Raw genomic sequence first — 14,563 nt, 5'->3', positions numbered from 1 at the left:
TTTGGAAACCTTTGAAGGCCTGCCTCTTTTCTTGATGGGAATGTAGTACTTGTATAGTCCCCTAATCTTGGATACCATTCCGATCGATATACGGAGGGTTTGGGAAATCTCACGAACGGTTTTTCCTTGTTTGAGGAGCGCAAATGCTTTCACTTTGGTTGATTCCGGCAGGGACTTCATGTTCAGGAGTAAGTTGGTGAGAGTGAATATGAAGGGGAGTGAAGTGTTGTAGTAGTGTTCAATCGAAGATTGGAGGTGTAAAGTTTAGAGAACGGAACCATGGAGGATGGAGTTCTTATATCCAGAAAATAAAGTTCATATGGACATGAGACTTTAAAATCGCATAGAAATCCATAGTGTAATCAGATCCTTTTCGAAACTCACACAGTGCTGGATGTAATACCAGGGTATAGTTCTCCGAACTTATAGAGCAATCAAATGCACGAACGCGGAGTTATAAAGAGAAAACTCGAATTTTGCAAAAAAAAAAAACACATGAACTTTTTGTTGCGCACTGTAAATAGAACCAATGGTAGAAGTTAAAGAACCCGTTAGTAGACCCCCTACACTGCAGTGTGTCGAAATTCTGTTCGTATAGCAGGATGAGTTCCGGTGCGAAAGAAAAGATGATGAGGTGTATTCAGAGCATGCGAGTAGTTTTGTCTTCGTTTTTCTTTATTTCCTTTGTCTATTTGCTTTGAATTTTCGGTGCAGAAAATAAAGAAAAGAAGTGACACATTATAGATCGGCTTCCGCTGTGGTAATCCCCCAAATCAACCCGTCTAAGTCATCGAATCACCACGGTTATCATCCATCATACCTTAGACTAAGCACCCGCTGTGGTTGTTGCGATGTGAAATGATTATATAGAATATAGAATTCAGGGCCCAGACACCATTGTGAGAACATCTTCGCGCCAAACAGTAGCACGTCATTAATAAAACCAATGGGTTCAGCATGGCCAATTTATTTGATGGTAGCGATAGCTGAAAGGCGGCAGTTTTTAATTCAGTCCTTTAACCTATATAGAATAAAATACCAGAGCACTGAAACAACCTTTCCATATTCGTCTTCATCTTACCATAATCATTTCACTTTGGGAGCCTCCGGGGCATCGTTCTCGGATGTCGAGAGCTTGAAGATGACTTCAGTGCTTGTTGACTGGCGGTGATAGCGGTGCTGGCGGCACTAGGATGGGGGATAGCTTAGAAAAAAAGTGCGGACTGGGCGTGTTGGGCCAGGGCCTGTAGGACATTCAAGGCTTTCGTATGCCACCCGAGATCAGGGATAAAACTCAGGCTTTGCATTGCAGCATGGTTCTGTAGGAGAAAGTGGGAATGTGAAGGTGAAGGACTGATAAAGTCAAAGGTGTGCTTCGGCGAAATGAAGGGGTGGAGAGTTGCCAAAAGGCACGGATTTTATAGGCATTTACGCATGCATGCACTACCAAGAACGCGAAGCCTTATGTTTCGACGGGCCTTGATAGATGCGGGGAAATAAGAGGACAGGGTGTGGTTGATAGCTCATATATCTCCGTCTATGATTGAGGCTAGCTCGCGTCAAATCTTTTATTCGTGCACACAGAATAAACCCTGCGGAGCAATCAGTTTGACGCGTCTTCTGTCTCCGTTGCATTATCTTCTGAACCGAGAGATCGACAAAGGAATGGATCGCTCAAAATAGCCAACCTCTATGGTTTTGGTTACAGTAGAATTCGTCCATATACACAAACACGGCATCCTTATACTTGTCGGAGCGTCGCTATTGAAGGTAGCGCCGCCTTTTGGCCTTGATATCCCCGGTCTCGACAAAATTCCTAGTGTTTCCGACATCCTGATAACGGAAATCTATTTTCTTCATCAACAAGCGAATCGTTTCCTTGCTTGGAAAATTGACCTGATCCGCGAATAGCATCTTGATACTGCTGAAATAGACTCGAAGGTTAACAGCGTCCCTTGATGTTCATTTCCGTTGGGATTCGTCAAAGGCCTGAAGCAAACGATAGAGTGTGATTGCAGCGTGGATGCTTGCCTCGAACGTCTCCGCTATCCTTTCTCAACACGATACTCTTGACGGTATTGAGTGAGAATCTCATGTAATAAGCCGTTCGTAAAAAAGGATCCGATGTCGTAACAAGTTTCGCGTTCTCTTTTTCTCCATTGCAAAACTCGTAGCAATGAAGTACTGCTCTACGCTCCTCGACAGACACCTTTTTTCTAAAAGCTGTTTATGTTGTTTGATTGAAAAACGTATTGCTGGAAGGCGAGGCCGTTCGCAATTGTCTGATCTGGCTCTACAATAGCTTAACCTTCTTCTGCAGCCTCCCAATCGTCTCCAAAGTCTCCAAGGCTATTGACTCTTCCTCTTTTTTCCAGATCGTTGGACAGAGTTTCGGAAAGAGATCAAGGCAGGGGCCTTCCCCAGAAAGTGCCAAAGGGAACACCATGTTGCTCATGGTAGTAGATATCTGCACTTGGTTCGAATTTCTCGTACTCATGAAGAATAAGACAGCAGCAACCGTAGCGCACAGACTATTTAAGATATTTACCATCATTGGTTTTCCTCGCATTTTGCAGTCGGACAACGGAAATGATCACAGAGATAGGTGTACAACATCGGTTGGTCACTCCTTACCATCCATGAGCTAACGGCGTAGCCGAGAACCACGCCAAGACAGCTGTCAATATTATCCGTAAAGAGATCAAAATGAAGAAACGAAGTTGGGACAGACATATCACCATGCCCAGTTAAACATGGGTACGAGGATTGTTGCATTGCACAACTCTTCACCCTTCTCGTTATTTTTTGCCAGACGTTTCAACGGTTTCTATAATTTTTTCAAATGACAAGGATGAACGATTGCCCCATAGTGTACTCTTGGAGCGACTTCAATACATCACCGAAGTTGTTTTCCCAGCTGTAAGCGCTAAGTCGCGTGCCACTCTGAAGAGAATGATTGAACGATTCAACAGAACGGTACTGCACAACGAGTTCCCTGATAAAGCCAAGGTTATGACTCTCGATCCTATCTTGGGTGACAAATTGACGCCCGAGTATGAAGGTCCTTATGTTGTTGTGCGTAGAATTACAATGCAGATGATAATTATGGTAATGAGTTGAGCGATAATGGAGGCATATCAGGTTTCGAGTATTGTATTGAGTTGAGTGGTGATGGAGGTACATCGGATGCCGATTATGGAGGACCATCCTCTGGAGCCCCTTCAAAGGCATTTGTTGCAACACGACGAAAAGAAATTCGACCGCTGACGGTGAAGACAGTTCTTGTCGGCCAAGGAAATAAATCCGCATTAACACTGATCATACGAACAGGTAAGGGCGTTTCGGAAGTCGAGGATGGGTCAGACGAATAAAGAGCTTTACATGAACATCTTGGCTATGTATGTATATTGACGTTATGGAGCAAATGGGTGCAGACTTATGCCTCCTCATCCGTTCTCCTTCGCCGTGACGGGCTTGGATGGGGAGTGCAGAACTACTCTCTCCCACTCCATTGTTGCTAGGCCCTCTTTCGGATAGGCGGACTCTGCTGCCTCCTGTGCCAATGTCTGATTGTGGTATTCATACCGCTGCTTTGCGAGGAATGCATTCTGTGCATACGAATGATAGTTATTCTACGTTGTGGAATAAACGAACAAGGGCTTAGTACGCATCCTCTCAGCAATGAAACACTAAGCAAATACACTCCATGATTTTTACCAGCAATCTGAACAACACGTAAACATCTTTCTCTAGAAAGAAGCGGACGTGTGCGCCTGTTCTTGGCAGTGCAAGTGTGGGGCATGCCATTCCAAGCACCCATATGTCTTGGTATCTAGTTATTTTGGACACTGTCGCTGTCATACCTACCAAGAAGTTATCAAGATTAAAGAGACGTTAGATACTATTATTTTCTTACTTCGTCCTTGTATTTTCAATACTAACCATACCTTGAATGTTCAAAATGGGAGGACATTCTAACCCGTACTTCTCGAGTTCCAGCAAGATACTCTTGTTGATTTTGGCATTCTTTCGCATCTGAATAGCGATGTCAATGGAGCTGGAACTCTCACGTTTTGCCTCAAAATTGCCGACCTCCAGGCCGTCTACAGCAAGGATGCAGTCGCACTTCCGTGTAGCGTTGTCAGTATCAAAGGCCTCTGCAAGTGCTGACTTGGACAACGTGGTTGCGGCGCAGCCTTGGTCACCACTACAAAGATAGTTGATTAAAGAAAATATGGGAACCTGGAAACCCGACATTGTCCAACTCCCGAGTGCGAATATAAAGTGTATATGTAGTAACATACAGGTGCAAGCTCAATGCAGTGTCCAAAGGCAAACCGTCTTTGAATACCGATGCCCAGAGGAGCAATGCGTCCGCCTCAGATAGCGCCTTAGGTCCAGTTAGAGGCCTAATGACATGCATGAGGCTTTCTCAGCGAGGGAGGGGTTAATAGCAGAAGCAAAAGAACACCGACATGTCACCGACATTATCCGGAAGTCATACATTGTCTGAAGCACACGAAGATTGAGTCTCTGAGCGGGGAGTTCGTACTGCAACTTATAGGTGTGCTCCAACAGTTCCTGCAGGGATGACCCGTCGTTGAGCTTGTCTATTAGCGGCTGAACAATGAGATCTATTCCAGGAATCTTCGCATCCAGATGCGGGAGTAAGCACAGATCTTGAGCTTCCTTTGACTGTGCAGGGTCAAAATGGTCGCTGGCATTTTGGGAAAATAAATTCCAAATTCCGGACAGAGCCACGCTATTATAATTATACGAAGGAATGATATAAGTAGTGATGAACGAAAAGGAGAGAGACAAACATAAACTGATAGCTTACAACGCGTCCTTGTACTGCAGACATCGACCTTTATCGAAAGAGGGGATCCTGTTCATACGCTGGACATCATGGAGGTTCTTCAATGCAATCTTGAATAGCATCTCTTTGTTTTTACTACCGATCTCCTCAGAATATGACTCGTTCAGTATGGGCAACTCCACATCCCACCCTGAGTACTATGAAACAGAGCCTAGAATACATTAGTGTGACAGATACCCATATCCATTAATGCAATGAGGCAGAAAACAAGTTGCCTACCATGTGGATGGCAGACTCGATTATGGAATGGCAGGGCTCACTAAGCCTTCGCTTAGAAGCGACAGTTTGGGAACCAGCACTGAATGACGTCCTGCTCCGTTTCCTCACAGATAAACGTGGTGACCCCAAGGGAGCTATTGGATAGAGAAAGAGAAATAGGCATTCAGAGTAAGACGGAGATTCTTCAGCTTCAAGACAGCCCAACAACCGGTGTAGATGACCGCACACCTGCTACACGATTCTCCACATGGCTTTCCGCTGCAGACAAAGATTGACGACGCGAGTCGAGCTTTCTGGCGCTAGGTGATGGGGCTATTAATAGAAGAATAAGATTGGTGATTCTTTATTTTTCAATTATGGTATATCAGGCGCGCATACCTGCGATGAAGTTGTGGACGAGGATCTCAGTGTCGACATCCACTTTCCGTGCTGCAACCAAAATTTGATGCCGGGCATAGTCCTCCAAAGCTGCTAAATGTTTGACCTATTTGAGTGAAAGCATAATGGAATAATGGGATATTAAGCCTTCGTTCATTAATTTTGTCCAGCTACAATTTCAAGCGCAAAAACATAACCACCTTCTTCTCCATGTCTTCCTTGTTGCTCCAATAAGATTTCCTCTTCTCTTTGGTAGTGCTCCACTGGTGCCGTAGTCCTTTAGCTTTCTTTGGGCATTGCTCGCCAACGAGGGCGATGACTTCAAACCACACTTTGCTCGCGACCTGTCGGCGATCTGATGGAAAGTTTAGGAATTTAAAGAAGCTGATGGCGGAGAAATCGTTGAGGTTTCGACCAACTATGTAAGATGCATAGGCGGAATCTTTGGGAGGTACGATGATCGTCATGTTGTACTGGTGGTAAGCAGTGGCACGCTGATGCGATTGCTGATGCGATTGCTGATGTTGCCCGTCTCGTTTGGAGTGGCCAGTTTTCCCAATATGGAAGGTGTCTCGGCTGCCTCGAAAGGAAAATGTGGCGACGGTAACATCAGATTTTGAATTGACGTGGGCTAATCCTTGACGCTTGTAAGTTAAGTGTTGGGAAATAGACTGTTGCAGGGGAGGACCAAACTCATCCATACTTTCCATGTTGTCCGTAGTGTGATGGGCTGGCTTAGGCGAAAGCATAGAGTCGTAGTTGATTTCGAAGACGTTGTATATCCTTTTCACCAAATATAAATACAAGGGATCCTATGCTTTTCGTAATCGTCACAGGAACAAGAAAGAAGAAAACTTCTTTCCATGTCGGCGACAACGGAGTATTGAACTTCAGTTGAAGTAAATGATTTCACCTCAAGCTGCAGATATGTAGAAGAGAAAGAATTAGAACCGCAGGGAAGAATATCAGATCTATCACACGAAGAGTACGCACCTTAAACTCGTCCATCTTTTCTGTAATCATATCCTTCGCAAGAGAGAGTTCCAAATTCATCGCCTTGGCCTTCTTCATTTTGTCATACGCTGACAGCTCCACAGGCAATAGTCCCTTCCTGGTCTTGAGGTAGGTGACTCGAAAGTCAGTCTTTATGATATTGTATAGCAAGAAGATAAGATAATCTGCGCAAACATTGCGCTCGTTGCCCAGATGAACTTTCTTGGGCGTTTTATGCCAGCTTTCCACCAAGTTATTCGTGTCCACATGCTGATAATTCTGAAGATAACGTCAAAAAGGAGCAAAATTCACCCAGGTTGGCATAGATTCACCGTTCATCCATTTCCTCTCGATATAACGAATTAAGATGACTTTTTGCGCATGCTGGCCCTTGAACTCATTCCGTAGCTCGAGCAGTTTTTCCTTGGACTCTGAAGCGTGAACCTTGTTCAGCAAAGGTCGCATCCAGCGCGTCTCATCACATTCCTTCACCTAACGATGCGAACAAGGTTTCGCACGGTTCAGTGTCTTGCATGCAGTGCAACAAAATGAAATCTTGGTTTCGTGTTACATACACTGGTAGATTTGCGGAGACGGTGTCCCCAAAGTTGGCCGGGATGGAAGTGGCAATAATATATCGATGAATTAAGAAACACTGCCTTCAGCGCCTAGGATTAGACTACTGAATAGTCTATCATGAACTATTTTCTCATAAAGACTATTCATAAATAAACATACTCAACGAATGACCATATTTTGATTCAGAGCTGGTAATCATATATGCAATAGGGATCCCTCGATGGACTTGGCAGTCTTTTACAAGGATCGTAAATAGATATACAGACGTGTATACAGGAGAGTTTCCAGGCGACTCGTCCTCGATAGGCCTCAGAGATTTAACAGCCTTATGTGTGGAGCCCATGCAAACTATCAGCCTATTCTCATTCATATTCTGTTGAAGGGAGAATAAGTAGCAGCAACAGAGACGTAGACAGATGGATAAAAAAGTACCGAGAGAGCAAGAGAAAAGCTGAGTACCAGGGGATTATGAATTACTGTGGCTCGTTGTCAATGGTATCCAAGAATATTCCTTTGTCTTTGCCTTTTCCGATTCGTTTGATCCATTCCTCCACGCTCTTTATAACATCCTTAGTTTTTGAGAAGTCTTTATACGCGCTCGATGAATGACTCCCCTAATATAAACGTACTTGATAAGAAACCCGAGAGGGAGGTTCTCTTTTTCCTGCTCCAACTACAATAAGATATACGAAGCAATCAATCAATTTCGTGAGGAGAGCTAGGCATATTGCCGCGGATGACAGAAACCACGAATGTACAGTCACCTAACAAAACTAATTAGTGAATCATAACTTTTACCTATGCTTTTGCGCATTCTTTTTCAAATTACCTATATACAACACACCTAAAGAGTTATGCAGTCGCTATGAAATTCTTCATGTCTATCGAAGGGCTCTGGGGGAACATCTTTGGTGAATATCAGGGTGGTTTATGCTGAAGGAGAGGGTTGTGGCTCGCTCAATATCTGCCATTACCACCTCTGTGCTTTTTCACGAATTCCAGTCTCTGGGGCATCGTGTCGACTAGCCTTGCCAGCTGTTCTTGTGGTAAAGCATTCCACTCCTCCACTAGAGCTCTCATCAGGGTTGCAATGTCCCGAGTTTGACTTCGTCGTCGATTGAGGGCAGTACCAAGGAGGGACCAAACATGCTCGATGGGGTTCAAATCTGGGGAATTGGCTGGCCAGTCCTCTATCTTGCGAAAGCCGTGCACTTGGCGCCAACTCTTTGACAGCGCGCAGCTGTGCACTGGGACACCATCTTCCATGAGGATTCCATCCTGTACCTCCGTCATAAACCTAAGCAATTCACCCTCATACACATCCTCCACGAAGCACTGTCCGTCGCGACGTCCTCGCTCAAAAACAACCAGCCTGGACTTCTTAGTAGCTGTAAATGCGCCCCAGACCATGAGGGAGGTCCTACCGCTCTTGAATGTGGGTGCGAGGCAATTGTCATCGTACTTCTCCTCCGCTGTTCGCCAAACTCGAATCTGGCGAAAATTCTCTCCAACCTCGAATGTTGACTCATCAGTCCATACTACCCTTGACCATTGCTCCGTTGTCCATTTGCTGTACCTCCGCATAAATGCGAGTCGCTTGTCCTTGTGAACGTCGCTGAGATAGGGTTTCTTTGCGGCTACCCGGCTGAAAATGCCAGCTGAATGGAGCGCTCTCCGAACGGTGCCTTCGCTCACTTCATGGGGTACCATGTTGGTGATATCCTGTAGAGTGACACGTCTTTCAAGCTTTGTATTGCGTATCATACTCCTAATGTCTCTCTCACTGAGCGCTCTTGGCCGTCCAGGAACTGGGGCGTGTGCAGTGGTGCCTCTTTGATGGTAGATGTGAATAATATTGGTCATTGTGGCATATAGCCATATTACATGCTGCCACCGCGTGTATTTAATTAGATCCAGCGAGTCCTATCAATTTACTTAAGCCACCGAGTAACATATAATGTTCTCGGTGGATTAATATTAAAGATCCCTCTCTTGTTCTCATTGACTTCTGGTTCATATATACTTCGCAGTCATCATGGGCCTGGGTGTGTTACACTTCGCTGCAATTTCCGTATGGCTCATCCCCGCTAGACTCATTCCAATGATAACACCTTTTTCTTCCATGGATAACTGTTTCGGCATGGTAGCTACTCAAGCTGCTGTCGACTGTGCTTGGAGAAGAAAAGTCGTGTTGAAGAAAAGATGCTCATGGCTTGAAAATTATGATTCGCTAATTAGTTTTGTTAGGTGACTGTACAGTCAAGTCAACAGACCATATCAAGGCTGCCTTGGCGAGGTCTTAAAAGCTTCTGGATCCCTTTCCAGTTATACTTCCGAGATCTTCTCTCTATACCAATTCCGATTGTTTAGCCCCCGAGGGAATTTTTTGCTTATTGCAAGGGAGCTGCTGTCCTTATAACGCCAAAGGTACTCGATGTCTACTCGGTCTTGGTTCGCCCTTTTGCAGATTCGGATATGGACTGGACACCGTTGACCGACAGAGTCACGGCCACTGGAAAGTGTTTTCTTGGAGTCCCATGTCTGCATACATGTTTCACTGACCAATCGAATCCGCGTGGTCGGCCTCATTTTCCGTTATAATACTTTTGAACGTAGACGGGAAGTGGTGCGTTGGCATCCAGAGTTTTCCAAGTTGTGTAAAATCGCTCCATATATTATACTGACTTCGTCTTGGTGTCCCATAGGCCAGGTCCCTAGGCTACATCGTGGTTGGTGCAAATGAATACTATACGTCCAAGAAATGTCCAACGTGCGAGAAGTTTGTCGGCCAGGTCGAGATTCTCAGGCTATACTGCTCAGCCTGCAACACTTCCATGCACCGCGATATATCATAACATTTGTAAACGTCGTTCGCAGCCATTTACTCATGCAACAGCGACCGCTCTCTCTTCAGCCAGTAGATAAGGGCAGGCATTACCCTTGGATGCAAGATGCAAGACTGCACACAGAAGATGGGGCAGCAGCAGCAGGAGTAGCGGCAGCAGTAGCGCGTTAGGGCAAGGGCCAGGACACAACATCGTCAACATTTTGCGCAGTCATGTCGAGCAGCAGCAGCGGCCAATCTATCTGCATCCGGTCGACATGGACGGCCACTACCCCTGGCTGAAGCCTGAAGGCAAGAGTGCGGCCCGACCCAAGGATGCCTCAGGTCGGTCGCAGCAGGCAAGCAGCAGTGGTGATCATGCTTGTCGCGCTGGTCGCAAGCGCCAGGCAGAGGGGGATAGCAATGCTGACAAGAAGTGTGGCAAGCGCACCAAGGCAACCATGGCCAAGCGAAAGGCGAAGACACCCAAGGGCAAGGCAAACGCCATGCAGTTCGATAGTTAGACTAGCTTTTTTTCTTTCCTATTTTTCATTTTGAGGTGTTCGAAAGCACCTTTGTCCACCTTTGGGTGGATTTAGATAGCTGCGCAGACCGAGCTGTTGCCTACTTCGGTGACATCATCGTAGTCCGATGCGCGGATGTCCGCTGAGAGAATCTTATATTCAGAGGGCTGCCATTTAGTTCTAACATCATTCTTCTTCCCAGGCAACCAAGAGTAAGTTCTTTTCCACTTTGAGTTCGTATAGGAATGCTGTGACGAATCACGCCTGACTTTGCGAGTTAGTCAGCAAAGGTTGGGTGTGCAGGCCGTTGAGGAGACCGATGTACGCACAGTCGTGTCTGGTAATTCCGACGAATGTGGGCTGGCACGGGGGGTTAATCTCAGCTATAATATCATCTTGGGCTCTTGGTACCCCTGGTGATATTCATTCTCACCTATTTCAAACCCTATTGACCATGGGGGATGGTAGACTGAGGAAGAGCTGAGCACGGCTTATTTTTCCCTTGACTTCAGCATTCCTAGAACGGAGACAGTTGCGACGAATCACACTTGGCTTTGCGAGTTGGTCAGCAAAGGTTGGGTGTGCAGGCCGTTGAGGAGACCGATGTACGCACAGTCGTGTCTGGTAATTCCGACGAATGTGGGCTGGCACGGGGGGTTAATCTCAGCTATAATATCATCTTGGGCTCTTGGTACCCCTGGTGATATTCATTCTCACCTATTTCAAACCCTATTGACCATGGGGGATGGTAGATTGAGGAAGAGCTGAGCACGGCTCATTTTTCCCTTGACTTCAACTTGTCTCTGACGAAGAAAGAGTTAAAAGACGTTTCGTGAATGACGCGCTCGTGGTTAAGTTTCAAGATATGAACTAACTAATCCTTTCTTGAGCAATACTCATATGCCTAGAGACTGTATGTCGTGAGAGTTCCACATCCAACACTTCTCACACATCACCCCACCCCATCCGCCCTTCACCCAGCCTTGGTTTCTCCCTCCGACTTGCTCGATGCAAAGTTTTCTCCGTAACGCCACCAAAAGTCTTCAGCAAAATCATACCGCTGCCATGGCTATAATAGTCCGATGGGAACCTAAACGAATATGAGCGTTAGCAGTGTTGTCGCGATTACGGTACGTTTCTGATCTTTTTTGTATACGGTTATTATATTGTTTGTGCGCCTGGTTATACACTCTGTCTCTGCTGACAACTCTTCATTTATTCTGCGCAACCCTTGAGACCAGCTACTTTGCAAGGACTTCCTTACGTTACGGTGGCATAAACGAACTTGCGGACGCGCTCACGTTATAAATGTATGTTCTCTGAGCGATCACGAGTTACCAATAATCTGGCAGACTGCTAGATACGTCTTGAAGTACGTAGTCGGGACTATAAAGTCGGAGCCGGATGACAAGTACAGGGCGCAGTGGCGGAGCTATTCGACGCGACGCGTGGGGTGCCATCATAACTCCGCCGGAGACTGTCCGTGACAGCAATATCATGGCCGGCCACAACATCAGCAATGCAGTCCGTCGCCATCTGATTAATCAGCAGCGACCCCTGTCCCTCCAGCCCAGAGATATCCTTGGGAACTACCCATGAATGCAAGCTGAAAGTTCTCGCTCAGTGGACAGCAGTAACAAAGGCCACTAGAGTTGTGCTGGATATGATGAGGTCAAGCGACAAGCACCATTAGAGTGGATCGACTCCTCAGGAGTAGACGAAGGCATTTATGTGGAGTAAACATACTTAGTCTTACTCAGATATCATCCGGTGAGGTATTTGGGCTAGAATACAGGCCATGCAGACCCTTGAACTCACTGCCAAAACTTGATAAAAATACAGTCTCTTTATTTCAAGTTGAATGATGGCAAGCTGTTTCGCTTTTCCGTGATGTTGCGGCAAAACTGGTTGGGAGGCGGTTACTTTTACTCGTCTATTATTACACTCGATTAAAGGATGTTGCCACATGGTCGAGTGGTGTATGATACATCCGTGCTACTAGGTCATTACTTCAATTTGGGCATATCCAGTACCATTTTTGGAGGAGCTGTCCGTTCGTTGCCTTCGTCATCATCGAATTTGATCCGGTAGAGTGGCGATGGATTGTCCTTATTCTGTCGCATGTAGTAGTGTATGATATGAATAATAATGTGTGAGATTCTCAATGGCCCCTCAAGGACTGGACTAATGTGAAGCGCAAAGTGAAGAAACTCTACGCCAGATTACCTTTGATGGAGGTTGTACAACGATTGCCTTGTAGAAGCAGGTAGTTAGCGGATAGAGAGCCAGGACGGTGTGCCCAGCAGGAAACTCCGGGATATCGTCCTGATCATCCGCAATCATAATTACACTCCTTGCATTTAATGAATATGTCCTAACGATATCCAATGAAACATGAGGTGTGAGTGAGTTTTTTGTAAAAGTGCACAAATACATTAGCCTTCATGTTACATACATTTTTTTGCCGTATTCGTCTGCTTCATCATCCTCGATATGGTACCTGCAATAGAAAACAGAATTATAGGATTAGTCAATGAAGCCATTTGACATGCCCTTGCAGTACGCTTAGCATCTCAAAGTTTGTTCATATTACTTGTTCTTTTCTGCAGAGTACGACAGTACCCTTGCAAGAATCCATTCTTCGGGTTTGTTCTTATCCTTTGGTGTCCGTGCTGCTACCTAAAAAGAGCCGGAAAATACGAAAATTAGGATGCTTGCATATCTTCCATGTTTTCTTCCGCAACAAGTGCAATGGGTACGCCAAATCCATAGAGTATGTATCCTGACCTGGTGACCAACAGGTATAACTCCATTTGAGTCTGTGGACGAATATCTATGCACCATATGCCGGTAAGATGTTAGCTGAGATGATAACGTTGAACTTGTACATACAATACTGAAAATGTGTCTTCCAGGACACTTACCGTCTGATTTTCTTCGAATTGGAGACAAGTCCTTCGGACTCAATTTTACGCTTCTTCCTTTTGCCCTCTGGGCTATTGTCAACTTTAAAGCGCGAACAAAAAGATAGGTGGCGGAGCGGTCAGTCTTCTATTATCGCCTTCATGACCCCGTTGATGCCTTCCAATGCTGTGCTCTATGCCATGTACCATTGACCAAGTCTCCGTCACGAAGGGCCAACAGAAGATTAATACCCTCCAATGCCCGTTGAATAGTGCTACACATTAAGTCGTGATGTAATCTTTAAATTAGCGCTACGACGACTCTGAAAAAAGTACACGCAGTTGTACATGTTCCTAAACAGGCACCTACTCCTGTTCCTCACGGGCCTTCTCAGCGGCATCCTGACAAAGAAGAGCAGATCGATTTGGTCGTCCTAGAAATTGCATATTCAGTAGAAAATTCAATTAAAATCCAAGCTCAGTCTGGAGCAACAGCAAAGAGAGGAAGAATGATGCATGCTTAGACGATATCGACACGGACCTTCAGGCACTTTGTCCAACGCAGAAACAATGTCGTCGCTTGCGTCGATGATCTCTGACAACCGTTGGAGGTCCGCCAAGGTCCGTTTCCAGATGACAGCCTCATCCTGAGCGTCGTCTCCTGGGAGAGCTGCAGCTGCGGCTGGCACCATACCAACCGTCCCTCCAGCCCTTTGATTCTTGCGGTCCATGGCGGCGTGCTGATGATAGTCTCTCCGTTTCTCACCTGGCCAGTATTCGTGTGGTTGGTCGGTCCTGCTTGGGCGAAGGTGTAGCAGCGACAAGCCTTGCTGCATTTCGGTGACTGCACTTTCGAATGTGTAGGCTACGTCACTCATACATATGGGAGGAAATAAGTTTTTTAAGGGGGGTAATAAGGACCATCCTATTTTGGAACACAATCTTCTGACCGTCAATCAGACTCAATTCCTTGTGCCTGTTTGACAACGGTTAACTGACATCTTTGTCCCGCCTGGACAGTATTGAGGCCCTTCACCTCAAGCAAGGTCTTCCTTACTCCTGCAATTGTAGTCTGGAAGTACTCGAGCGTACATTTCCTCTTCTTTGTTGAGCCAGCGGCAATGACGATCTCCGATTTCATGTTTTTCAGATCGGCCTCAAGATCCTGAAGCTCCTGCTCTTGTTCTGTTCCGCCTTTTCTGCCCTTTGCCTATGAAGTAGAAGAAGGTTTGCTGGTGGAAAGGTTTGCTCCAAAGACGGTGGA

At 45.8% G+C, this 14,563-nt stretch overlaps 3 protein-coding genes across 3 annotated transcripts; 1 reads left to right on the top strand and 2 right to left on the bottom strand.

The window, feature by feature from the left end:
* Positions 1–2,994: 2,994 nt before the first annotated feature.
* Positions 2,995–5,121, bottom strand: BC939DRAFT_458562 (uncharacterized protein). Its single transcript, XM_051556620.1, has 7 exons — positions 5,099–5,121; positions 4,841–5,030; positions 4,505–4,762; positions 4,305–4,427; positions 3,948–4,207; positions 3,718–3,863; positions 2,995–3,632 (listed from the first exon to the last, which is right to left on the bottom strand). Exons 2-7 carry the CDS (start codon positions 4,939–4,941, stop codon positions 3,447–3,449), a joined length of 1,074 nt encoding a protein of 357 aa, XP_051409942.1. The 5' UTR covers positions 4,942–5,030; positions 5,099–5,121; the 3' UTR covers positions 2,995–3,446.
* Positions 5,122–5,682: 561 nt separating this feature from the next.
* Positions 5,683–6,331, top strand: BC939DRAFT_241392 (uncharacterized protein). Its single transcript, XM_051550939.1, has 2 exons — positions 5,683–5,898; positions 6,198–6,331. Exons 1-2 carry the CDS (start codon positions 5,792–5,794, stop codon positions 6,274–6,276), a joined length of 186 nt encoding a protein of 61 aa, XP_051409941.1. The 5' UTR covers positions 5,683–5,791; the 3' UTR covers positions 6,277–6,331.
* A 5,906-nt stretch (positions 6,332–12,237) lies between these two features.
* BC939DRAFT_458549 (SGF29 tudor-like domain-containing protein) lies at positions 12,238–14,503 on the bottom strand. The gene is made up of 9 exons (XM_051556619.1): positions 13,841–14,503; positions 13,670–13,733; positions 13,507–13,574; positions 13,321–13,402; positions 13,184–13,229; positions 12,990–13,075; positions 12,852–12,896; positions 12,623–12,770; positions 12,238–12,510 (listed from the first exon to the last, which is right to left on the bottom strand). The coding sequence occupies exons 1-9, from the start codon at positions 14,175–14,177 to the stop codon at positions 12,403–12,405; spliced, it is 984 nt and encodes a 327-aa protein (XP_051409940.1). The 5' UTR covers positions 14,178–14,503; the 3' UTR covers positions 12,238–12,402.
* Between the last annotated feature and the right edge of the window lie 60 nt (positions 14,504–14,563).

This window comes from Gamsiella multidivaricata, assembly GCF_025024155.1.
Source record: "Gamsiella multidivaricata strain RSA 2152 chromosome Unknown BC939scaffold_54, whole genome shotgun sequence".
NCBI lineage: Eukaryota > Fungi > Mortierellomycota > Mortierellomycetes > Mortierellales > Mortierellaceae > Gamsiella > Gamsiella multidivaricata.
Note: the sequence above shows the minus strand (reverse complement) of the source record. Positions and strands in the feature narration are given on the sequence as shown.

What these genes read in the sequence shown, in the direction of transcription:
- BC939DRAFT_458562 (XM_051556620.1), bottom strand. Translation starts at nt 4,941, where the DNA reads ATGCTATTCAAGATTGCATTGAAGAACCTCCATGATGTCCAGCGTATG. An exon ending in CTGCAGTACAAGGACGCGTT is followed by an intron (nt 4,763 to 4,840) that starts GTAAGCTATCAG and finishes TAATTATAATAG; the next exon opens with CGTGGCTCTGTCCGGAATTT. An exon ending in ACTGCATTGAGCTTGCACCT is followed by an intron (nt 4,208 to 4,304) that starts GTATGTTACTAC and finishes CTATCTTTGTAG; the next exon opens with TGGTGACCAAGGCTGCGCCG.
- BC939DRAFT_241392 (XM_051550939.1), top strand. Translation starts at nt 5,792, where the DNA reads ATGACTTCAAACCACACTTTGCTCGCGACCTGTCGGCGATCTGATGGA. An exon ending in TTGAGGTTTCGACCAACTAT is followed by an intron (nt 5,899 to 6,197) that starts GTAAGATGCATA and finishes TGTTGTCCGTAG; the next exon opens with TGTGATGGGCTGGCTTAGGC.
- BC939DRAFT_458549 (XM_051556619.1), bottom strand. Translation starts at nt 14,177, where the DNA reads ATGAGTGACGTAGCCTACACATTCGAAAGTGCAGTCACCGAAATGCAG. An exon ending in GTTGGACAAAGTGCCTGAAG is followed by an intron (nt 13,734 to 13,840) that starts GTCCGTGTCGAT and finishes TGCAATTTCTAG; the next exon opens with GACGACCAAATCGATCTGCT. An exon ending in TTGTACAACCTCCATCAAAG is followed by an intron (nt 12,511 to 12,622) that starts GTAATCTGGCGT and finishes TACATGCGACAG; the next exon opens with AATAAGGACAATCCATCGCC.